We start from the raw sequence: 24,615 nt of genomic DNA, 5'->3' as shown, positions 1-24,615 counted from the left end.
GTTAACCTTGGTGACCTGCAAAGAAACGCGTGCAGCCATCATTGCGTTGCATAAAAATGGCTTCACATGCAAGGATATTGTGGCTACTAAGATTGCACCTAAATCAACAATTTATAGGATCATCAAGAACTTCAAGGAAAGAGGTTCAATTCTTGTAAAGAAGGCTTCAGGGCGTCCAAGAAAGTCCAGCAAGCGCCAGGATCGTCTCCTAAAGAGGATTCAGCTGCGGAATCGGAGTGCCACCAGTGCAGAGCTTGCTCAGGAATGGCAGCAGGCAGGTGTGAGCGCATCTGCACGCACAGTGAGGTGAAGACTTTTGGAAGATGGCCTGGTGTCAAGAAGGGCAGCAAAGAAGCCACTTCTCTCCAAAAAAAACATCAGGGACAGATTGATCTTCTGCAGAAAGTATAGTGCTGAGGACTGGGGCAAAAACATATTCTCCGATGAAGCCCCTTTCCGATTGTTTGGGGCATCTGGAAAAAGGCTTGTCCGGAGAAGAAAAGGTGAGCGCTACCATCAGTCCTGTGTCATGCCAACAGTAAAGCATCCTGACACCATTCATGTGTGGGGTTGCTTCACATCCAAGGGAGTGGGCTCACTCACAATTCTGCCCAAAAACACAGCCATGAATAAAGAATGGTACCAAAACACCCTCCAACAGCAACTTCTTCCAACAATCCAACAACAGTTTGGTGAAGAACAATGCATTTTCCAGCACAATGGAGCACCGTGCCATAAGGCAAAAGTGATAACTAAGTGGCTCGGGGACCAGAATGTTGAAATTTTGGTTCCATGGCCTGGAAACTCCCCAGATCTTAATCCCATTGTGAACTTGTGGTCAATCCTCAAGAGGTGGGTGGACAAACAAAAACGTACTCGGTTACTAAACGTAACCTCGGTTCTCTCTAGAAGAGCGAACGAGTACTGCGTCTTAGCTAAGACGCTACGGGAAAAGTCTCTTTTACGAAACACTGAAGCAAAAAATTATCCTTAATTTTGTATTTTTGTAAAGCGCATTTGCAGCAGTACACAGCCATAGGCGAGACGGCTCGTTCGCTCATTGGCTTGTTCTGCGGCAATTGCACAGCCTATCGAGCGCAGGCTGATGCAACAGCTTCGCTTCGCGCCCTTCTTGCCACTTCCCGCCGAAACGGGTGTGGCCCAACCTATAAAAGGAGCTCGAAAAGGCTGACTCACCTGATTTATTTCATCGCCGAAGCAAACCAGAGTGAATCGTGCACACGGCAGAGAACGCAGTACTCGTTCGCTCTTCTAGAGAGAACCGAGGTTACGTTTAGTAACCGAGTACGTTCTCTTACGAGAGCTCTCTCGTACTGCGTCTTAGCTAAGACGCTACGGGAACCCAATGTAAAACGCCGTGCGTGCAGGGATCACACACCAATAAACCTGAAGCAACGCCCAGGATTTACAGTGCACAGTCACCTGAGGGACTCACAGAGAGTCCAGGACAGAAAAGGGAAAAAGCCCTCCGTCCTATATCTAGCAGCATCCGTAGATGCGGCAATATGACATCACACAGCCGAGGCAAGGCCTGACCAATGTGGCAATGCGGGTCTTACGCAATACTGCCCATATAACAGTCGGCAGCGCATAGCGCCCGTGAACTCAGAATTCCCCTCAGGGCCCTGATTCGATTATACCGACAACAGCCTTGCTTGCAAGGCGGGGACCTCCAGGTTATAGAACCTGATAAATGTAGACGGCGAGGCCCAACCTGCCGCCATACATATATCCTGCAAGGAGATCCCAGTAGACCACACCCACGACGAGGCGACGCCTCTTGTGGAGTGTGCTCTGACGCCCAACGGGCACTGAAGGCCCCTGGAAGCGTAAGCTAATGCTATGGCGTCAACTATCCATCTGGATAGAGTCTGTCTCGAAACAGCCATTCCCTTGGAACGTCCATCGAACGAGACAAACAGCTGCTCCGTCTGCCGAAAGGCAGCAGAGCGAGACACATAAGCTCTTAAAACCCTGACAGGGCAAAGAAGACTCGAGTCTCCATCCTCCCCTGACACCGGCAGGGCAGACAGGGCAATAACCTGAGCCCGAAACGGTGTGTTGAGGGATTTCGGCACATAACCGTGCCTAGGTTTGAGTATGACCCTTGAGTCATTGGGCCCAAACTCCAAGCACGACTGGCTCACCGCGAGCGCGTGCAAATCACCCACACGCTTCACAGAAGCGAGAGCCAACAAGAATACTGTCTTGAACGACAGATGCTGAAGGCTAACCGATTGGATAGGCTCAAAAGGGGGACCCTTCAAGGCCTCCAAAACCGCCGCGAGGTCCCACATAGGGACTGACGGAGGTCTGGGAGGATTCAGCCTCCTAGCTCCTCTGAGGAACCGGATGACTAAATCGTTCCTTCCTATTGACTGACCGGACGCCGTTTCAGAAAACGCCTTGATGGCCGCCACATAAACTTTGAGCGTGGATGGGGCTCTGCCCTTATCCAACAGCTCCTGTAGGAAGGAGAGGACCTCCGTCACCTCACAACTAAGGGGTGAATAACCTCGAGCTGTGCACCAGCTGGAGAACACCGACCACTTCGAGGCATACAGACATCGTGTCGACGGAGCTCTAGCCTGAGTGATGGTATTTAGCACTCCCACTGCGAGATCAGCGGGTAACCGTTGAGCGCCCACACATGGAGGGACCACAACTCCGGTTGAGGGTGCCAAATCGAGCCCCTGGCCTGCGAGAGGAGGTCCCTCCTCAACGGTACCGGCCACGGGGCGACATCTGCTAACTGCATCAAATCTGGGAACCATGGTTGGTTCTTCCAAAGAGGTGCTACAAGCAGTATTGAACATCTCGTTTCTCTCACCCGTTCTATTACCTGCGGACGGAGGGAGACGGGAGGGAACGCATAAAGCGGGCAGCACGGCCATCACCGTGACAGCGCGCTTTCGTTCTTGGAAAAGAACGCGGGGCAGTGAGCGTTTTCGTGGGACGCAAAGAGGTCCACCTCCGCCATGCCAAATCTCTCCCACAACAGCCGGACTGTTTGCGGGTGTAGAGACCATTCGCCCGTAGGAACATTGCCTCTGGACAGCCTGTCTGGACCCAGATTCTGCATGCACTGCTCTCAGTGAGCGCACGTTGCGCTGAGCCCAAACCAGGAGGCGTTCCGTCAGCCTGCACAGGTTTCGGGACCCGAGACCGCCCTGGCGATTTATGTAGGACACCACGGACATGTTGTCCGCACGGACTATGACGTGGTGATCCTTGATATGGGGACAAAAGCGCGTCAGCGCGTTCTCCACTGCCAGCATTTCCAGGCAGTTGATATGATGGAGCTTTTCCCGTTCTGACCATAGGCCAAAGGACGGTCTGCCTTCGAGCAGCGCTCCCCATCCCGAAGTGGAGGCGTCCGTCGACACCATTTTCACACTCGGGGAAGTCCCCAGGCTTACACCTGATCGGTACCAGCCGTTCGCTGTCCAAGGTGCTAGAGCCGCAACACAGCTCTGATCAACCTTGAAATGCAGCCGGCCAGACACCCACGCTCTGCGCGGCACCCGAGCCTTCAGCCAGAACTGCAGGGGGCGCATGCGGAGCAGGCCCAGCCGCAGAACCGGAGATGCTGAGGCCATGAGAACCAGCATCTTTTGACAGTGTTTGAGCGACACTGTCGCGCCGCAGCAGAAAGAACTCGCTGCGCGCTGAATGCCCATCGCGCGCTGTGGTGACAGCCGCGCCGTCATGGAACACGAGTTCAGAACTATACCCAGAAACAGGATCGTCTGACTGGGGTTCAGCAAACTCTTCGCCCAATTGACACTGAGGCCGAGCTTCTCGAGGTGATCGAGTAAAACGGCCCTGTGGTCCACGAGCTCCGCTCGTGATCGGGCCAGAACCAGCCAGTCGTCCAAATAATTCAGCACTCGTATGCCTCTGAGTCTGAGAGGAGCGCACGCTGCATCCATGCACCTCGTAAACGTACGAGGAGCCACGGAGGACTGTAAACTGGTATGCCTGGCCCTCGAAGGCGAATCTCAAATATCGCCTGTGGTTTGACGCTATCTGTATTTGAAAATACGCGTCCCTCAGATCTATTGACATGAACCAGTCCCCTCTGCGAATCTGCGCGAGGAGTTTCCTGGTCGTAAGCATTTTGAAACTGCGTTTCATCAATGCCTTGTTCAGCTGTCTTAGATCCAGTATGGGCCTGAGACCCCCGTCTCTCTTGGGCACCAGAGAGTATCTGCTGTACAGCCCCCCCTCGCTTTGAGCTTGAGACACAGGCTCTACAGCCCCTTTGCTCAACAGTTTTGATATTTCGGCCCGAAGTATGTGTGCTACTTCTGTTTTGACCGTAGCTGAAAAGCGCGGAGGGCGTCGAAAAAAACTGTAGCGAGTAGCCGCTCTTTATAATGCCTAGCACCCAATCCGATACCCCTGGAAGCGCTGACCATGCATCTGCATGAATGGCTAAGGGCTGGATGCGAAGCGCGCTCTGTTGACCGGGCAACGGCGGCGCTCGGGTGTGCTGCGCATTTGAGGCGGGGAGCGCGCTGATCACAGCGGGCAGATCGCTCCTCCTCGACCCCGTCCCGGCGCTTAACCGACTGGGGGAAGGCTGAGCAGGTCCCGTGGGACTCGATATGTCTGCGAGTGACTGTGGGCTGCATATGCCACTTTCAACTCGCTGTCTGCCTGTGCAGAGCGTACGTGCACAGGCCTCGTTTTTACAGAAGCCAAGCGCCGTATGTGACATAGTGTATGTGGGCACTGGGGAGTGGGCACGTTTACTATGCGGCGCGCTCGACCGATCTGTGTCGATCTTATGTGCGCGAGCCCTGTGTGCAGGGCTGTGCTTTCATGTGGAGATGGGAACTGAGGAGTGGGCATCGTCACTGCATTTATAGCACCATCGGCCGTGGCCGGACAAGTGTGTACGGGTTTTGTTTTTACAGAAACCACATGACGCGTGTGACATAGTAATTGTGGGCACTGAGGGGTGGGCACGCTTACTATGCAGTGTGCGCGATCGACTTGAATCGCTTTTATGGGCGCAGGCCCTGTGTGCAGGGCTGTGCTTACATGTGGAGATGGGCACTGAGGAGTGGGCATCGTCACTACATTTATAGCACCATCGGCCGTGGCCGGACGAACGTGCACGGGTTTCGTTTTTACAGAAACCACATGACGCGTCTGACATAGTGATTGTGGGCACTGAGGAGTGGGCACGTCTACTATGTAGTGCGCGTGATCGAATTGAGTCGCTTTTATGGGCGCGAGCCCTGTGTGAAGGGCTGTGCTTATATGAGGAGATGGGCACTGAGCAGTGGGCATCGTCACTACATTTATAGCACCATCGGCCGTGGCCGGGACACCAGAAATTACACCTTTTTCGGGAAATATCTGGGTAGCCGTGATAACGGTTTTCGTGTGCAGGCAAGCGGGCAACCGTACAGGCTTGCGCATTGCAAAAAACGCTGAAACAGTCACAATCTCTGGAACTGAAACAGCGGCGCGCTTAGGTGAGAGCCCAGCCACAGCGGAACTCGTACACCGGCGCTTCGATGAAGCAGCCATTGTGTGTAGTGCCGACGCAGCATCATGCAGCATGCGTAGATGGCTTTCCTAGAATGGCTTCGGGGCTCCCGGCCTCACCGTAATCCTCTGCCGCGGTCCCCGCGGCGTGGGGCGACGGCCAGTAGAGTGAGAACGGGGGTCTCGAGCTGCGTTGCTGAAGCTGTTGTGATAACGGCTTTTGTGTGCAGGCAAGCGGGCAACTGTGCAGGCTTGCGCATTGCAGAAAACGCTGAGACAGTCACAATTCCTGGAACTGAAACAGCGGAACTCGTACACCTGCGCTTCGATGAAGCAGCCATCGTTAGTAGTGTCGACGCAGCGTCACACAGCAGGCTTTAGATGGCAACACCGCTTTTGCCGCCGTCCAGCAGAGGGCGGACAAAGGTGCGTTGCTATCGCCTGTTCCACCGGCGGAAGTGAGTGGTAGTTCCTGTTTTTAGCATCATCAGTGTGGAGAATGCTAGTGAGACAGACGAACGAGTTCGCGCTGAATATGGAGCGTTCCAAGCCTTCGTGAAGCTCAGGAAGAAATGAGGCGGGCTTTGAGAAGTACGCTCATCCGAAAGGGAAATACCATCCAGCCGGGAACGAGAGGGGGGGCGCTGGTGCAAACCACTCACGGCCGAGACTCATCGCGGCCAACACGAGCATTCGCCCCGGCTCCTTCTCGATGTCAGCTCGTCTGCTGGGCTTCTGAGCAGAAGGCGGGAGATCCTCGGAGCTCGCCCAGCCCTCACTGCCCGAAGCTAGCAGAGAGCGCGTGGCCTCTTCCTCCGAAGCGGCCCTGAGATCGACTTCCTCGGACGACGCGCCGGCAAACAGCGGGCGCTGCCCACCGGGAAGCGATGCAGGGGGGGCCGGTGAAGCAGGGCGAACCGGCGAGCTCGGTTGAGCTGAAGACGGTTCCGGAATCCGCTGGAAGCGATACTTTTACGGCGCCTCAGCACAGCGGAGAATGCAGGCTCAGAGAAAAAGGCCAGGCGAGTCCTCAGAGTCACCATGGCAACAGCTCGCAGTGGGGGCATCCGCCGTCAGCGAGCGCGAGCGCTGCATGATCTTCACCCAGGCAGGAGACACAGATGATGTACCGGTCTCCCTCGCTGAGTGGGGCTCTGACGAGCCGCAGGAAGGCATCTTAAAAAAGTCGCGAGCTCTTTTACGAGTGTGTGTGTCGCAGGGCGAACACACACACACACATAAAGAACAGCTTGGATATAACAGAATTGAAAGGATATAGGCGCCGGATAGCGCAGCAGGAACGGCAGTGGAAGGCGGCGATGCCAGCAGCTTCAGAATGGCTCGTCCTGCTGATGTGCTTTCTCAGACGGCGCTTGCTTCCTCCGTGATCCAGCGATGCGTGAGCTTCGCTGAAGAGATGAAAAATCAGGTGAGTCAGCCTTTTCGAGCTCCTTTTATAGGTTGGGCCACACCCGTTTCGGCGGGAAGTGGCAAGAAGGGCGTGAAGCACCCTTATTGGTCTGATGTTGCATCAGCCCGCGCTCGATAGGCTCTGCAATTGCCGCAGAACAAGCCAATGAGCGAACGAGCTGTCTCGCCTATGGCTGTGTACTGCTGCAAATGCGCTTTACAAAAATACAAAATTAAGGGTAATTTTTTGCTTCAGTATTTCGTGAAAAGAGACTTTTCCCGTAGCGTCTTAGCTAAGACGCAGTACGAGAGAGCTCTTGTAAGAGAACCCACTAATTCTGACAAACTCCAAGAAGTGATTATGAAAGAATGGGTTGCTATCAGTCAGGATTTGGCCCAGAAGTTGATTGAGAGCATGCCCAGTCGAATTGCAGAGGTCCTGAAAAAGAAGGGCCAACACTGCAAATACTGACTCTTTGCATAAATGTCATGTAATTGTCGATAAAAGCCTTTGAAACGTATGAAGTGCTTGTAATTTTATTTCAGTACATCACAGAAACAACTGAAACAAAGATCTAAAAGCAGTTTAGCAGCAAACTTTTTGAAAACTAATGTTTATGTAATTCTCAAAACTTTTGGCCACGAATGTAAGGTTAGGGTGTTACATGTGGTGGCTAAGGGGATCAGGGTGGTTGCTAGGTGATAGATTACTGGCAATCAAAAGAACACTATTATATTATTTGCATAGCCTATATATTCTTATATTTATATAAATTGAAACTTTCTAAGCCAGACTGATTACAATCCCACATTATATAACAAATGTAGGCCTGTTTACCACGGTATAATATTAATAATTCCTTACTTATCGGACTAATGTAACACTAACAGAAATGCTTTGAAAGTGCCACCACATCAGTGTATAGTTGTCTCTGTATATTAATCTGGAATATGATCAATTATTTTAACACTGGAAAAACACCTATAATTAGAAGTAGATGTTAACATAAGAAAAAGTGTGATTTGTTGGATCAGTATCTGACTCTTTGCTTTCACTTTCAAACACACACATGGATACACACAGGAAGCTGGGTTCAGAGTAATGATCCATGACTCTTTTACTTTGATTTGGTGGATTAAAATCAAGGAGAGCCCTCACACACACAAACATACAAAAACACACACCCAAAGACTCAGACACACAATTTTATAAAGACTCCAACAACCACCTTTTTATCTGATGTCTGAAAGGGTGTCTCAAATCCCTCTCTCTCTCACACACAACCTTTAAACTACTTTCATCTGAAAACCTCTCAAAACGCCCCTAGACTCAATCAGCGGTGGTAATGGAATGGCGGCCTTTATATCCTGACTCCAGCCAGAGAGAGATAGGTGAATATCCTAATCATTTTCATATAAAGATCTAGAGCCGTGATAACCAAGACACAAATATAGAGCTACATCCAGTCAGTGAGAAAGGTCATAACTTCCAGAGAATTCTCCTTTCATGGCAAAAATGGTTTCGTGGGAAGCCCTTTATGTTCTTAAGGCATCCATTAATCACATGATTTATTAATCATATCAAGGCTCTACAGAACCACAAAAAATGTGTTTGCTTTTGCTTAAAGCATGTTCTCTGCACTACTTTTATATTTTGATTAACATCATTTATATACCTGAATTATTTTATTCTTCAATTATTCATTTATCAAAGTGACAGTAAAGACTTTACATTTTAACAACAAATATTAATTACCATTTTTCTTTTTTTTTTTTAGTTTCTATAAATTCCTGGTTAAAAAGACTATCAAATGAAGACTATCAAAGTTTCCACAGAATGTAAAGATGTTTTCAACACTGATAATAATAATGTTTCTTGAACACTAAATCAGCATATTAGAATTATATCTGAAGGATCACGTAACACTGAAGACTGGATTAATTTGGCTGCTGAAATTTCATTTTTTTTTCTCGGTCTGGTGAATGTTAAGGAAACGGCTCACGTCATTAATAACATGTTTGGGGTGTTACAGTACTTGTACCACATGATTATTTTGTGCAATTGGGAACATGGCAGAAGCGGTACTGTAAGCAAGGGCTTAATCTCAGCTGAACACATCACACACATTTCAGTTCATCTCCATCTGAGATGAAAGAAAGCTGAAGACTCAGGAAGTGATTTCTCCTTGGAATATTAACGCCGATGAGGGATTTGAACTGCATGCTACTAAACAAATGCTTTAAGCACTGATCCCACTGAGCTTTTTCCTAAGATCTTCCACACTGCAGAAGACTTCTCTTTTCTAAATATCAAAGGAATATTAATGGACTAAACTTCATTATACAAACAGAAACTTCAAACATGCCCTTCAGAACTGCAGGAAGGTGAAACATGACCCTCCATTAAAAGAAACCCACAGCAATGTCTTGGGCATGTCTTTTTCTATAAGAGAAAATGAGAGAAAGAAAACGCAACTATTTATGGTGCCAACACATGAAAAACAGCAATGCACTAGGGAAATAAATGCTGCATTGACATTCAAAACTTTTAATCCTCCATTAAAGTGCCGAAGGAGTAATAATTTCTGCCACTTATAGACATGGTAAAACAAAAAACGATAATTTACTGAAAATGTACTCACCTTCGGAACATAGAGGATTTTGTTTCTTCATAAGAACAGATTTGGAGAAAATTTGGCATCACATCACTTGCTCACCAAAGGATCCTCTGGAGTGAATGGCTGCTGTAAATATGAGAGTTCAAACAGCTGATAAAAACATCATAATCCATAGGACTCCAGTCAATCCATCAAGATTCAAGATTTTTATACATCACATACACGATTATATAGAGCATACATAACCAACAGTGAAATGTTAACATGTTGTGACATGAAAAGTTGTTTAAATAAGAAACAAATCCATCATTAAGTTGTTTTAACTTGATGTTGCTTGTGACCAAAATACCAGTCCATAATTTATAATAATGCTTCCTATAATGAAAAGGTCCATACCCTATTGTCTTGAGTGGACTTTTATTTTAACCAGTAACAACAGCTAAGTTAAAAACATTTTAATGATAACTTTACAAACACACTGCTTTTCACTATGGACTGGAGACGTGTGGACTATTGTGATGTTTTCTGAATGTTTGAACTCTCACTCTGACGGCACCCATTCACTGCAGATGATCCCCTGGTGAGCAAGTGAAGTAAACAAAATTTCTCCAAATCTGTTCTGTCGAAGAAACAAACTCATAAAATCCTAAACTTTCTTTAAGTGGTAACATTCCCCTTCCATCACTATTTATGCACCTGCGCAGGACATTCCTCTAATTACTTTTGCACTTCCTGAAGACAACTAGAATAGGTTCCTCTCCAGGACTCCGCTCCTGGTGCTGTGCTTACTCCCTGAGGACTGTGCTTCTCTGCCCTCCGCTTCATTATTCTGTTCCTTGCTCCCTGTAGTAGACAGCAGATGCCAACACTCTAGCAGACATCTCCATATGTATCATTAGCACTTTAGGCTCAGTGAGATGACAATGCATTCACTTGGGTGCTTAAAATGAATAAAATAACTCATGAACGCATCGATTAAATCACAGTGGGGCACTGAATAATATTTGCAAAATAGCCTTAAGTGCAATGCAGTTTTCCCATCAGCTCTGATTTTCCTTCTATTAATGGAGATCAGAGTCCACAAAAAAGAAACAGAGTTAGTTAAAGATGCACACCAGTGTTTCTCTGTGCACAAACATGGTAAAATGGCAAAAAAAAAAAAAAAAAAACACACAGACTTGAATCAAAAGCTACAATAGTTTCAAAACAATCCCCATACCATGAATCAAAAAAAGCTTAACTTAACTTAGGGTCAAGTTACTTTTGAATAATTAGTTAGCTAGTAGGTAAAAACACTGAAGTAATATAGATCACAAAATCACAGATATTTGGAGGGCAAAGAAAAAAAATTATTAAATTAATTTTATCTAGAAACTTGTGATCTGAATAAGAGAAATTTCAATAATAAATTTACACAAATAATACAACAAAACTACAAAACAGTCACAACCTGAAATGAACAATGAACATCAGCTATTAAAATCAGCAGTATAAAGCTATGACAATTTAATGATGATAATACAAACATTATATATATATATATATATATATATATATATATATATATACACACACACACACACACACACACACACACACACTTTGATCCAATTAAAAGTCTCAAATTGATTTGATGTGATTTGATACAGTACCCTATTTCCACCATGTTAATTGCAGGATATAAACACACAGTTCTGAGACAAAAAATAATAATAATAATTTTTTAAATACAATTTTTAAGATACATTTTTATTCAGTGGCAGAAAAGGCTTAAACCTCTGTGGAGTGGAATTCATTTGGGGTACATATATCACTGAAAAAGAAGATGATAAAGCAGTAAAGACATTTACCTGTCCTCAGCCTAAGCAAAATCCCCACTCTTCACCAGTGGTAACTCAGTTTAACTGAAATTGTTATAAATCAACATAAAACCCTAAACACTATCAATTCCCTTCTTTTCTCATCTTGCTAAAAAAAAAAAAAAAAAGTCCTAAATTGAATTCTTTCTGGTTTCTTTCTTTGACACTGTGGTTTCTGTGAAACCCTGTCCAATAACTGCAATTTTTGGAGTATCCCCTTTTGATGGTTTATATAATAAACATCATGCTGATATTATTGCGTTTGCCTCTTTGATGGCCAGAAGACGAATTGGAAATCCTCAAGGCCTCCTGCTAATTTTTCTCGGTTGAAGGACTTAAATGTATTTTCTACATTTGAAAAAAAAAAAAAAAAAGTCCAACAATTAATTTGATAAATTGTGGAATCTTACAGAATATGCAAACAAGAGATGATGATCCATCTTTGACATGAAACAATACACACTGACTACATCTGGTTTATTTATTACTGTTAAATATGTGCATACCATACCCGTAGTATCTACCTGTGAAAAATGATCCCAAATAAATTAGTATTAAAGTTCCAGATCAAATAACTACTATACAGCCTTACAAACAGAACACACAACTCCCAAGCAAGACTTCATAATGTTAATAAATGTGATTAAAATGTTTCCTATTTTTCACATTTAGTTTAGAAAGATGAGAATGAGTGTATATTTGTGGTTAAAAAAAAAAAAAAAAAAAAAAAAAAAAAAAAAAAATTATATATATATATATATATATATATATAGTAAGGAAGTACATCATAATTTCATATAAATACAGTTCTTTTGAACTTTCTATTCATCAAAGAGCCCTGGAAAAAGTACCACAGTTTCCAGTTTCCACAAGAAAATTTATCATCACGACTGTATTTATCATCTATAATAATATAAGAAAATATTTTTTTGTAATAATATTTTACATAAAAGACATCTAAGTAAAATATATTTTTCTATAATGGTGGAATTACACAAAGTCAAGTGATCTAGATTTTATAGAAAGTGTTTTTCAGCAGTGGATCTGGTTTACTGCCTTAGGACAGGATTTAAAGGATTAGTTCATCTAAAAACGAAAATCTGATTATTTACTCACTCTCACGTCATTCCAAACCCGCAAGAGTTTCTTTGTTTTGTGGAACACAAAAGCAGACATTTTGAATTGTACTGGTTGCTCTTTTATATGCCAATGCAATGGATGTGTACTTTCAAGTTTGAAAGAGGAAGTAAAAGTAATGTAGCAAATTCATCTGATTTGTCAGAATGTTTCTGAACTGGATTATTTGATTAATAAAAAAAGAAAAAAGAAAAAGAAAAAAAACACTCAAAAGGTTTCATTCACCAGGCTATTTTGTTTCTTGTCCCACAAATGTGCCAACAAGAGTTAGGGTAGATTCTAGATTTCTAAATTCTGGTCCATCCTTGACGTAAAACTATGCTATGCCTTCAAAAGTCTTCGAATATAGCACACAGGTCACATTGGCTACTTTTAGAATCTTGAAAGAGTCAGTTCCCATTCATGACAATTGCATGGAAAATAAAACACTAGTATACTTTTGGGCTTTAGGTGAACTGTTTCTTTAAACACATTTAAAACCACTTTTACAATACAACTACTGCCCTCTTGTGGACTCCTATTTAAGATTATCCTATTTAAAAAAAACTTTTTTTTCCACATGCGAATCCAGGTTAAAAATAATATTTTTACATTATTCAAGCATCAGAAGCTAATATATAGCTATCAGTTATTACATTTTTAGAGGGGGAAAAAATTACAATAACAGACCTGACCTAAACAAAGCAATGAACTCATTGACACAAGTTCTTTGTCTATTTTCTCTGAGTTTCTATTTTGGACTGTTCACTGAAGAATAAAGAGAAGTGATGAAAGACCTTTTTGATGCAAAGAAAATTATGACTCACGGCCATAACAGCAAGGTTATGCAGTTTTTATGCAAACGAGGCACAAAGTACAGCAAAGAGCTGAATGTCAACATCTCTTATGTTGCCTCTTGTAATCATATTTTAAGAACAGAATGCTCTGTATAAGTGTGGAGATGGTGAAAAGGCCAAGGATTGGTGTTAACATTAGGAACTGTGAGGGTTTGCATTTTTACTGACTGATGCACATGATTCTGATGGATAAAGACACTGATTTAATACATTTCAGATAAATTTATTATGATTTGGGAAACCATTTCATGTAACACTGTCACGCTGGGGTGAGTTACTGGTGATTGGGGTGAGTTACTAAGTGAATGATTCCTTTCTTGCCCAAAGATATTTAATCAGGGAAAGATTATGGAATTTAACAGGGAAACAGTATTTTCAGTAAAACTATACCTACATTGAAGAAACAGTTCACCCCAAAATAAATTTGCTTTATTTATTCAGGCCATCCAAGATCTAGATGAGTTTTATATCACTTGCTGACCAGTGGATTCTCTGAAGTGAATGGGTGCCGTCAGAATGAGAGTCCAAACAGCCAATAAAAACATTACAATATTTCACAAGTTATCATATAATTGCAGCACACAAATGAATTTCTTGTGAAGTGAAAAGCATTTAAACCGTTGTAATACCAGTCCATAATCCATAATAACATAACTATTGGTGTTGGAACTATTGGGTGGTGTTGGCGCAGTGGATAAGACACATGCCTTTGGTGTGAGAGACCCGGGTTTGAATCCACTGTGAGACACCAATGTGTCCCTGAGCAAGACACTTAACCCCTAGTTGCTCCAGAGGCGTGTGACCTCTGACATATGTAGCAATTGTAAGTCACTTTGGATAAAATGTAAAACTAATAATAACTCTTACTGCTGTTCTTATTATCGTGATGTTATTATCAGCTGTTTGGACTCTCATTTTGACGGCACCCATTCACTGTAGACGATCCATTAGTGAGCAAATGATGTGATGCTAAATTTCTCCAAATTTGTTACAGGGAAGAAAAAAAACTCATCTATTTCTTGAAGGCCTGAGGGTGTATATATTTTCATCAAATTTTCATTTTTGGGTTAACTATTCCTTTATGACCAAGATTTTATGCAATAACACAAGGTGATTTTAACAACAAACTGCAAGCAGTAGATTTGAGCTCATTTCCCCTCCTCTCCTCAGATTGATCATTATTAAACAACCAAGTACCTGATTACCAAAGTGGAACAAAACATTCAAGGCAGAACGGAGCAGCCTTAAAGTCTCTTCAGAATAATGCAGATAGTGCAGGCACAGTTTGCCAAACCAGCATATTTACATGTTAAATATATCAAATTGTCATTTGTCAAATATGTCATTGAAAATACCCATGATGACATTAAAAACAACATGAATCTGAATAAACGAAGATATTTCTTCTCAATGTTTGATGGATTGTTAATTAAGCTCCCAGAAATGTTTTGCCTACTCCCATCAGCTGGCTTATAACACGTACAGTAATCATCAAACAGGAAAAACTTTGACACTTTGAGTGATATATTATTTATGTTCTGAACTAAATCTGAACATCAATATATGAAAGATGCTTAACTTATTTTACTATCCAATAAATTCTCTTTATGCATAACTCTTTTTTCTTTTGATTTTGGGTTGAATATGACCCAGACATGTTCCTGACACAAATGATTATTATCATGACCAAATTGGTGTTGACGAAAGTCACACATGCACCATTCAGTTTAACTTTAGAGTAATACTCATGCACCCTAATAAGACAGTTAGACAACGCTCAGTGTTTCAGGAAACCTGGTCCTGATTACTAAAACATTTATAGATATAACGAAGTTCATATTACTCTCCATCATATCCAAAAAAGTGGACATCTGCTTCCACACAATATGCAAACAACAGTTAATAATAACAGAAATCATTTAAAATGCGCAAGAATAATGAAACTCCATTTAGTGTGTATATTATTAATGGCAACTGTTATTATAAATATGCACCAGGTTATTGTTTACAGTGCAAACATATATGTTTAAGATGTAACAAATGTGAAAGACTAAGAAAAATAATTTAAAAAGGCAAAAAATGAGGCAGAAAGAAAGAAGTGAGAGGGATGAAATGAGTGTATGAGGTTTTCAGTCCAGAGGCACCTCTCTTAGATTTGCTGGGTCAGCTGTAGCTGTGGCCTGTTTGGACTCTCTCATCTTATCTAGGCCAAACAGCAGGTCCAGTTGGGTCACGGGCCTCAGCTGCATGCTGTCCACATGCCTGAGGACACACCAGAGGACACCAGGACAAAATCAGTGATGAGTAATGTACTTTTACATTCATTACTGCATATTTATACAGCATTTCAAAACTCCTAAGAACACTTAAGAATATGTCGAACTGCTTCTCTTCTAACAAAACAGAAGAATGAACCAGCTGAACTACTTGAGATTAATGGGACAGATTTCTCCAGATATTATAAACCTCATGGTGCACAAGCTGCATGTTGTGTGCCTAAAAATAAAATGTTACCATTGTGTGTGTGCGCAATTATACAAAACATCTTAGACATACTCTTCTTCATCCAGCTGGAGCTGTTGTGCGATCTGTTTCATCTGCTGCTTGCGGACATAGTCTCTAACGCGGTACATGGCAGCGTCCCTGCAAAGCTCTTTCAGATCACTGCCGGAGTAGCCCTGGGTTTGATCTGCTATTTCCTTCAGGTTAATTGCATTACTTAACTGATGAAAAAAGAAGCAAATGAAATAATTTACATATACACTACCGTTCAAAAGTTTGGGGTCAGTAAGATTTTTTAAATTAATGCTTTTATACAGCGAAAATGCATTAAATTGCATCCATTTAAAATAAATTGTGAAATGTATATCCATCAAAGAATCTGGTTTTCCACAAAAATATTAAGCAACACAACTGTTTTCAACAATGATTAACAAATTCACACCAGATATCAACAAATTGACAGCATATTAGAATCATATGTTGTAGTAATGGATGCTTAAAATTCAGCTTTGCTATCACAGGAATCAATACAATTTTTAAATATATTCAAACAGAAAATACTTAATTTAACCTGTAATATTATTTCACAATATCACAGTTTACTGTATTTTTGATTCCGTATTTATAGCCACTTCAAAATCTTACTGACCCCCAAACTTTTAAATTGTTATGTAAATATATGGATTTCTGCACCTTCCCCATTAATATAAGCATTATATTTAAAGACAAAAAATTTTGTGAAGGAATTGTGGTGCAGATGAAGAAGAGCTTAATGTCTTACATTTTCTCCAGACAGAATGAGTCTAAGGATTTCCTCTCTTTGAGCTGCATTCTGAAATTGGACCAAAAATAATTATGTTTTATCCTGATTAAGACAAGCAATTAAAAAAACAGAGCACAAAGGTGTGTGTGTGTCTGTGTTCAGCAGACTCACAGGCAGGCCTACATGAAAGGTTGTGGGCATTCTGCGTAGTATTGCTGCATCCACATCCTGTGGTCTGTTTGTGGCCCCCATCACCATTACCTGGACATTAACATCTTATTACACATTTGCTTTCTATGAATCACTTTTGAGGAAAAGCAATGACCTCTGAAACCTACATGTGTCTGTCTTACCTGGCTGCTTGGGTTTGTGTCTAGTCCATCCCAGAGACTCATGAACTGGGCTTTCATCATAGCGGTGGCCTCATGGTCCATACTGGAACGATTCCTCAAGAATGAATCTGAAGCAAGAGACAGATTTTATGTGAATAAGAAACTTTTCTTATTATTATCAATGTTGAAAACAGCACTGCTTAACATACATGTGGAAACTGCAATATTTTTTCAGGATTTTTGGTGAATAAAAAATACAAAAAATCTTAAAATTTTTGTGACATTAGAATTAATTTAATGCATCCTGGCTAAAATAAAACCCCAGTAATTTCTTTAAACCCCAAACTTTTGAAATGTATAACATATTATTATTATAAAAAAATACAAATAAAACCTTTACAGTTATATAAGATTATATAATATGTGACTATTTAGTCATTTGTAAGAAATTAAAACAAATACTTTTTTGCAGTTTTTGTTTTTTCAGCAATTTCACATTTTCAGGATCTGCCATTTAATATGTGGTACAGGCTTAAACTAATTTAAAATAATGAACTTTTACTGCTATTTCAGCTAGTACACTATGATAAAATTCCTGAGAGACTCTGTGCACAGCATCCACATTCTTCAGTGTCACAGATGATGGGACACATACAGTATTATTCAAATGTCATCAGCACTGAAGAAAAAGTGCTTAGATTGAGCATTGAAAACATTGCAGTCATTATGCAAATATACATGTACCATGTTTTCCATAAAACCCATGAATATAAAACACCTTCATATACATAGGGAATACAGCCAAGTTTATCACCTTAGTAGTGCTGAGTGAATTTATTCAGCACATTCAACAAGCTGGCATTGTAACATTTTTCCTATCTGTCTGGAATCCCTAAATATCTGCCACATATTTTGACTATATTCAGTAGTTACCTATTTCATCAATGAAAATGATACAGGGCTGAATTTTGACAGCCAGTGAGAATACACCAGCAGTCAGCTTCTGCGATTCACCATACCACTTGTCAGTTAAAGTGGAGGCCTGGAGATTAATAAAGCGGCATCCAGATGCTTTGGCTGTTGCTTTTGCAATTAAAGTCTTTCCACATCCTGGTGGCCCATACAATAGTACACCTGGGAGTCAGAAAATAATTATGAATAACAATCTTTACTTTTTATATTACTCATATATTGCTACTGCATGTACAATAGAGCTGCACAGATTTGCTTTATTATAATTTATTTTGAGCAGATTTTCTCAACAGACATTGCAAAACTCCAACATACATGTTTTCTGGCATTTTCAGATTATTATTAGTGCTTTTTTCTTAGTGTGGAGAGAGTGTGCGAATGGTTGCCAGATTAAGTAAACTGATTAAGTAAACACTGAACAAAAATTGCATTTATTAAAAAAAATTAAAAAAAGCTTTGATTAGGGTATTTAAGCTCTTAATATATGGCAACCTTAATCATAATGCTTATGACTGATATAAAATAACGCTAAATAAAGAAGAAAAAAAATCTAATAAATAAATAAACCACTAGGTAAATATTGCAGATAATGATGCCTAATTAACTGAGAGAAGCAACAAACACGAACATGATAAAAATGTGAATTATTGTGCAACCCTAATATACAAAAAAATAGGACGGAAAACACACACTGCAATGGTACTGTGATTTCATATGCTTTCTCCACGTCTCACCTTTGGGAGGTTGCAAGAGTTTGGAACCACAAAAGAGGTGACGTTTCTGGAAAGGCAAGATGACAGTGTCTTGGAGCTCAGTGATGATTTCATCTAGTCCAGCAACATCTCTCCAGGTCACCTTACAAGGAAAAGAAGAAAATATTTTATCATACAAGCTACTAATGACTCAGAAGGCTGGTGGGAGGTCAGTGCTTATAATGATTACAGGTCACACCTTCATGAGTGCAAACAGAGAAACGTCTTCCAATCTGTCAACACAATTCAGACAATGTAAAAAACCAACCAACGACATAAATCTTGTCTTTACTACTACTAACAGCATGTACTTTCTTCAAAACACTGATGTAATGAAAGGCACAGTGTGATTTGATGAAAGGTTTGCACTGATTATAACAGTATTGGCGGTTACTTTGATGCTGCGTGGATCGACAAGATGAGTTGCAATGTTCATTTCATACTCCGTCAGACTGACGCCCTCTACACCTATTTGCTTCATCAACTGCTCTGCCTGGGGAAAGTAAGAGAGCTTAATAAATGTAAACATATTAGATGAATAGAAAAACAAACAATAAATAAATGAGTCAATCATTTAAGACACTGATTTTAAATAAACAATTGAACGTTTGTTTTCCACACACATTCAGTAGCAGAGATATCTTTACCCTTTTCTTGGCCTGGTTTTTTTGTTTTTGTGTCGGGTCAAAAGCCTCCACCACCCATTTGATGCTGTAATATGTTGCAGCTCCAAAGATGGTCAGTCTCACCAACATCCCCACCACCTCATTCCGGGTGAGAGGGCGGAGGAGGGCGTCCCGAGGAATGTCACTCAACATTTTGGTCCACCCCCACTGTCAGCCCATTGGACATGAAAAACAAACTGGGTGTGTCAATCTAGAACCAAGAAGGTAGAAATATTCACAGGGACAGTAGGCTACATCTAGTATATGACACTTTATCTTGATTTCTTGTCATACACTTAAAAATCCAAATTTAAGTGAATTGACTGATATATTAATACTGATATATTCGATTAAACAAATAATAACGACGCCAGCAAATAATATCACCGTATATAAAAAAATATATTTGAAACGCAATTCATACTAAGAGAGAGACATCTTCTTAAGGGATAAAAATGAATTTATGATGAGACGTTAATCACATCACGGAACGTCACGATTGCCATGCACAGTCACATAAACAAGACATGACATCAAAACACAGAACATTTATATAAAATTCGCTCACATTTCACAGCATCACTGTAATCCACACATCGACTTGTGTAACGCACTACACGAACCTCTGGGAAAAATATCTATAAACACAGGTTCCTACGTCCGTTTTTAAAAAAAAAAAATTAAAACAAAATGGCAATCAATCAATCAATCAATCAATCAATAAATAAATAAATAAATAAACTTGGCGCTTCCTTGTTCAAAATTTAGCTTAGTTTAACACCTATTTAAAATACACTGCATATATTACTACTTAGCCTACCTAAAGTCTAGCGTAGCTGGTTGATCTGCACACACGTTTCCTCAGTATTTCATCATCATCATCACAAATACAATATATTATGTTTGTTTTACTGATGTTTTTAACCTCCTCTTGGTTCTGACGGGCAGCTAGCTAATTGACATAATCTTATCAGTTTGCCAATCCAGCCCTCAGTTCCTTTACAGACCACATGAGGGCAAACTTGGCATATTCAAATAAACTCGTGTCTGAAAGAAAGTCCGAACACTTGAGACTGTAATAAAAAAAACTCCATAATAAGCCGGAAACATGGATGCATGTTAATTAAACTGGAGAATGGATACTTGCTAGCATCAAGAAGTCATTATTTTCAAGAACAGTGACTGGTCTTGGCTTCAAGCCAGTAAATAAGAATCGTTGTGTTTGATTAGTTGCCGTAACCGTGGTACTCGCATCTTCCCGTGATGGATGCAAACTGGGAGATGCACTCATGTTAATTTCTTCAATCTTTCAATTAGCGGAGAAATCTGTGTTCACTTAGACTACATAATGCGGCAAAAGTGAATTCTGTTATTAATCTTTGCGTCTATATTTTTAGACATTCCTGTTGGCTGCTATTCAGAAATAATATGTTTGCAATTATTCTCTTTTTAGTCCAGTGATGGGCTAAAGGGATAGTATTCATTATTAAAGGAAAAGTTCACTAAAAAATTACAGAAAATTATTCACCTGCAACAAATATAGACGTCTTAATGATGGATTTATTACAAACACATGTAACTTTTCACTTCTTTAGACGTTAACTGACGGATTGGAGTATGGTGAATTACATTAGGCTACTTGTGGTTCATTATGGTGTTTTTTATCGGATGTTTGGACTCATTCTGACTGCACCCATTCACTGCAGAGGATCCATAGGTGAGTAAGTGATGTAGCCTAGTACTATTTCTCCAAATCTGTGTGGATGAAAAAACAAACTCTAAGTGAAATGAAATACAGCCAAGTATTGTGATCTATAGCTACTCAGAATTCATGCTCTGCATTAAACCCATCCAAAGTGCACACACACAGCAGTGAGCACACACACACCCGGAGCAGTGGGCAGCCATTTATGCTGCAGCACCCAGGGAGCAGGGTTCAGTGCTTTATTCAAAGTACCTCAGTGGTATTGCTGGCTCAAGACTCAAACCCACAACCTTAGGGTTAGGAGTCAAATTTTCTAACCATTAGGCCACGACTTCCCCGTTAGGTCACTCTACATCTTGGAATGGCCTGAGGGTTAATTCATTTTCAGAAAATTTTAATTTTCCTTTAATACCATTTGAAATTTATTTTTAATATATCATAGAACAGTGTTTGTAACCCATTAAATTCATAAAATGTTTTATTTTGTAATGAAACAGGATATTCTTTTTATATTTACAGCTGATTCAGAAACACAACGACAACAACATTCCATAATGACGTGTCTGGCAGGGAAGTGCAGTACCAATAAAAGTGCAACAAGAGACCTGCTCAGCAACCTCCGTCATCTTAGCTCGACACCCCCCAGTCCTCCGAGACTAAAGTCTCTCTCTTTCCCTGACTTCAGGTCACCATTGCATTGTACATGATTTAAAAGGATCAAGTAGTTCCTGTGGGAAATTTTTATGGTGATTGTTCCTGTCACGTTTCTCTCCTCTGTTGATAGCAACACAAAGTATGACAGCAGTGTACACTTTAGAGGGAACTGGATTCCCAGAGCACCCCGAATCTAATCTTTTATTATACTGAGGATTGAGGCCATCTTTTTTTCGCTGTAATTAGAAAGCCAGTCAAACTGCATGTTGAGAAAAGTGGTGCAGAGATGAAGATGTTTCAATCTTCATCCAAATCAAGCATATTAAAAGCACGGTCTGTCACAGAATCATGCTATTTTTATTATAAATCCATCTGAATCAGTTTTACATATTCAACTAAAGTAAATACATATATTTCTAAGCTATTTTGTTTAAACCATGCAATAGACAATAAAGCATCAACATTTGGGTGAAAAAAAGACAACAGTACAATAAAATAAATAAGGCTGGGAAAAGGCTCCAGAATCAGAATAAATTAATTAATTAATACATTAAAAATGATGTGCAGATTCAATATCCACTTGTTCTTTCTGGCTGCTGTATCTCTATTGTTAGTATAAATTAAGTTCCTGGTTGTCAGTGACAACCCTGTCCACAAAACACTTCACATGATGCAACGCTGGCAGATCTCTTTCTCAGAATTTATATGTGTGCAGGTCTCAAGGCTTGCAATATGCATCGGTTGCATTTGGCTAGTTCTGTCTTTGCTCATATAGAAGGAGGAAAACCTTTTTATACTTTGCTATAGGTGACTACATTTACATGCAGCCAATAACCCGTTCAAAACCGGAATATTAGCAATAACCCGGTCGCGCACGGCCATGTAAACACCGGCAAAAACCCAGATATGCTCATATCCCGGTTTTTAAAAACCGGGATATTATACCTGGGGTACCCCTTTTCTAACCCGAATATTTGGTCTTGTAAACGTGTTTCGGCATATCCCCATCAAAATGTGTGTTCTGTGCATGTTCTATTCGCAAGGAATCTTGGTCTTTTGAGTAGAGACGGCGCATTAAAAAAAACCCGCGTGCAGTATAGCGGAAGTAAAAAAGTCGAGGTTAACATGGCGAGACGCAGCACAGCACCACACTTTTGGAGCAAGGAGGAGACCAATTTCTTTATTAGTGTGGTGAAAACCATGAATATAATGTCTGTTATTGACGGCAGACATTACCGAGATAGTGAGATTTACAAGAAGGTGACCGAAGAAGAATCGGAAATGACGCATATTGCGTCTTGTTGTCCGTACGTCCAGACGCTAACCGTGCGTCGCCATTTACATCGGGATATTGGCGACTGATTACACATTCCATGTATACAGGAGTAACTCTCTCTGCTCACGCATGTAAACGGGTTATCCCGAATGTTTCAGAAACCCGAATAGTGACCTTAACCCGACCATAACCTGAATTTTAACAGCTTGTAAACGTAGTCACTGATAAACACACCGTGATCTAATTACATTTTCAGTAAAGCTGAACAAAGAAAATATATCTGTCACAATGAGGTCAGAGGCCCAGCAGTGTGACAGAAAGGACCTGTAAAAAAAGAAGTATCAGTAACAACATTGAACATTGAAGTACACTCTCAGAAAAACATACGAAGGTACACCTGTGTAGCTCTTGTTTTCTGAGGGTGTACCTTGTTGTTTTAGAAACATGAATATGCTTGTATGACATTTGATTGCTTTACAGGTGTATTGTTTTTTTTTCACTGGAGAAAGCAATATTATGTATAGAGAACTTTTATAATTATTTAATTATGCAGCTTTTCACCTCACAATACATTAATTGATTGACTGGTGTCATGTGGATTATTGTGATATTTCTAACAGCTGTTTGGACTTTCATTTTGATACCACCCATTCACTGCAGAGGATGTGCATGAGTAAGTGTTGTAATGCTAATTTTTCCCCAAATCTGTTCCAATGAAGAAACAAACTCATCTACATCTTGGATGGCCTGGTTACTTTACATGCTGTTTACTGTGGGTAAGTGCAAAACTGTGTAAAAAAGCACCAAATCATGCTTTCATTCTTGATTTTTAATGGTCACTTATACGCTAAGCCATAAACTCCAGTTTTTCTGCTGGAGTCTCTCCAGTGTGATGACTCCAGTCACCTGCATTAAGCAGACATTTCTTGATATTCATAAGCATGCCACCAGCCTCAACTTTTTTTTTTTAAATACAAATATTTTATGAAAACTAATTTCTGTAAGATGAAGATATAGAATTGTCTTAGTGCAACTGGAAACAAATTTGCAGAACAATGTTCTTGCCAGACAGATGTGCACAAAGCAAACTGGTAAGCGAACAGCACAATCAAGAGCATAATGCTGTAGCTGATTTGACTCCTCATGCAGGAATCCAGTAATAAACATTTGATTTCCCAGATGAGTTTTATAGAGACTTATGGTAATGTTGGGAGAGAGTTATCGCTTTCTTTGTGAGGGACATTTGGATTTCAAGGGAATGAAGGCCCTTTACTGAACAAACACAATTGGCTCTTTCCAGCTCCCATTCGTCAGTGTGACAGTGCTTGTCTGGTGGAAATGAATGGACTAATAGAGAGAACACATTTAGGTTGCAGATTATTCCTGGCGCATAGAGACAACTCTGACGCCAAGTTGACAGAACATGTTTGGCGGACTGTCTTTAGCAATACATCAACTTGAAAACAGTGGCTATTAAAAAAAGGTTTTCAAACTAAGGACTCGTACAAGTGATGACAACCTTGTATTGCACCCTTCCAAAAATATAAAGCTTCCATTTTTCCATCATTAAAAAACCCAAGCTTGTAATATAAATACATAGAATACATTATA

At 41.0% G+C, this 24,615-nt stretch overlaps 1 protein-coding gene across 4 annotated transcripts; it reads right to left on the bottom strand.

Annotated features, from left to right (window-relative positions):
* Positions 1 to 14,931: 14,931 nt before the first annotated feature.
* atad1a (ATPase family AAA domain containing 1a) lies at positions 14,932 to 20,037 on the bottom strand. Of its 4 annotated transcripts, none has more exons than XM_059548666.1 (10): positions 19,938 to 20,037; positions 19,352 to 19,537; positions 19,099 to 19,197; positions 18,687 to 18,807; positions 17,914 to 18,114; positions 17,002 to 17,108; positions 16,820 to 16,909; positions 16,667 to 16,717; positions 15,940 to 16,106; positions 14,932 to 15,645 (listed from the first exon to the last, which is right to left on the bottom strand). In XM_059548666.1, the coding sequence occupies exons 2-10, from the start codon at positions 19,520 to 19,522 to the stop codon at positions 15,513 to 15,515; spliced, it is 1,140 nt and encodes a 379-aa protein (XP_059404649.1). In that variant the 5' UTR covers positions 19,523 to 19,537; positions 19,938 to 20,037; the 3' UTR covers positions 14,932 to 15,512. The 4 variants fall into 4 exon arrangements, with proteins under 4 accessions (XP_059404649.1, XP_059404648.1, XP_059404651.1 ...); XM_059548665.1 differs by having other exon boundaries at positions 19,352 to 19,580; positions 19,938 to 19,980; XM_059548668.1 differs by lacking the exon at positions 19,938 to 20,037 and adding an exon at positions 18,904 to 18,937 and having other exon boundaries at positions 19,352 to 19,367.
* Between the last annotated feature and the right edge of the window lie 4,578 nt (positions 20,038 to 24,615).

Source organism: Carassius carassius, chromosome 4, assembly GCF_963082965.1.
Source record: "Carassius carassius chromosome 4, fCarCar2.1, whole genome shotgun sequence".
NCBI lineage: Eukaryota > Metazoa > Chordata > Actinopteri > Cypriniformes > Cyprinidae > Carassius > Carassius carassius.
Note: the sequence above shows the minus strand (reverse complement) of the source record. Positions and strands in the feature narration are given on the sequence as shown.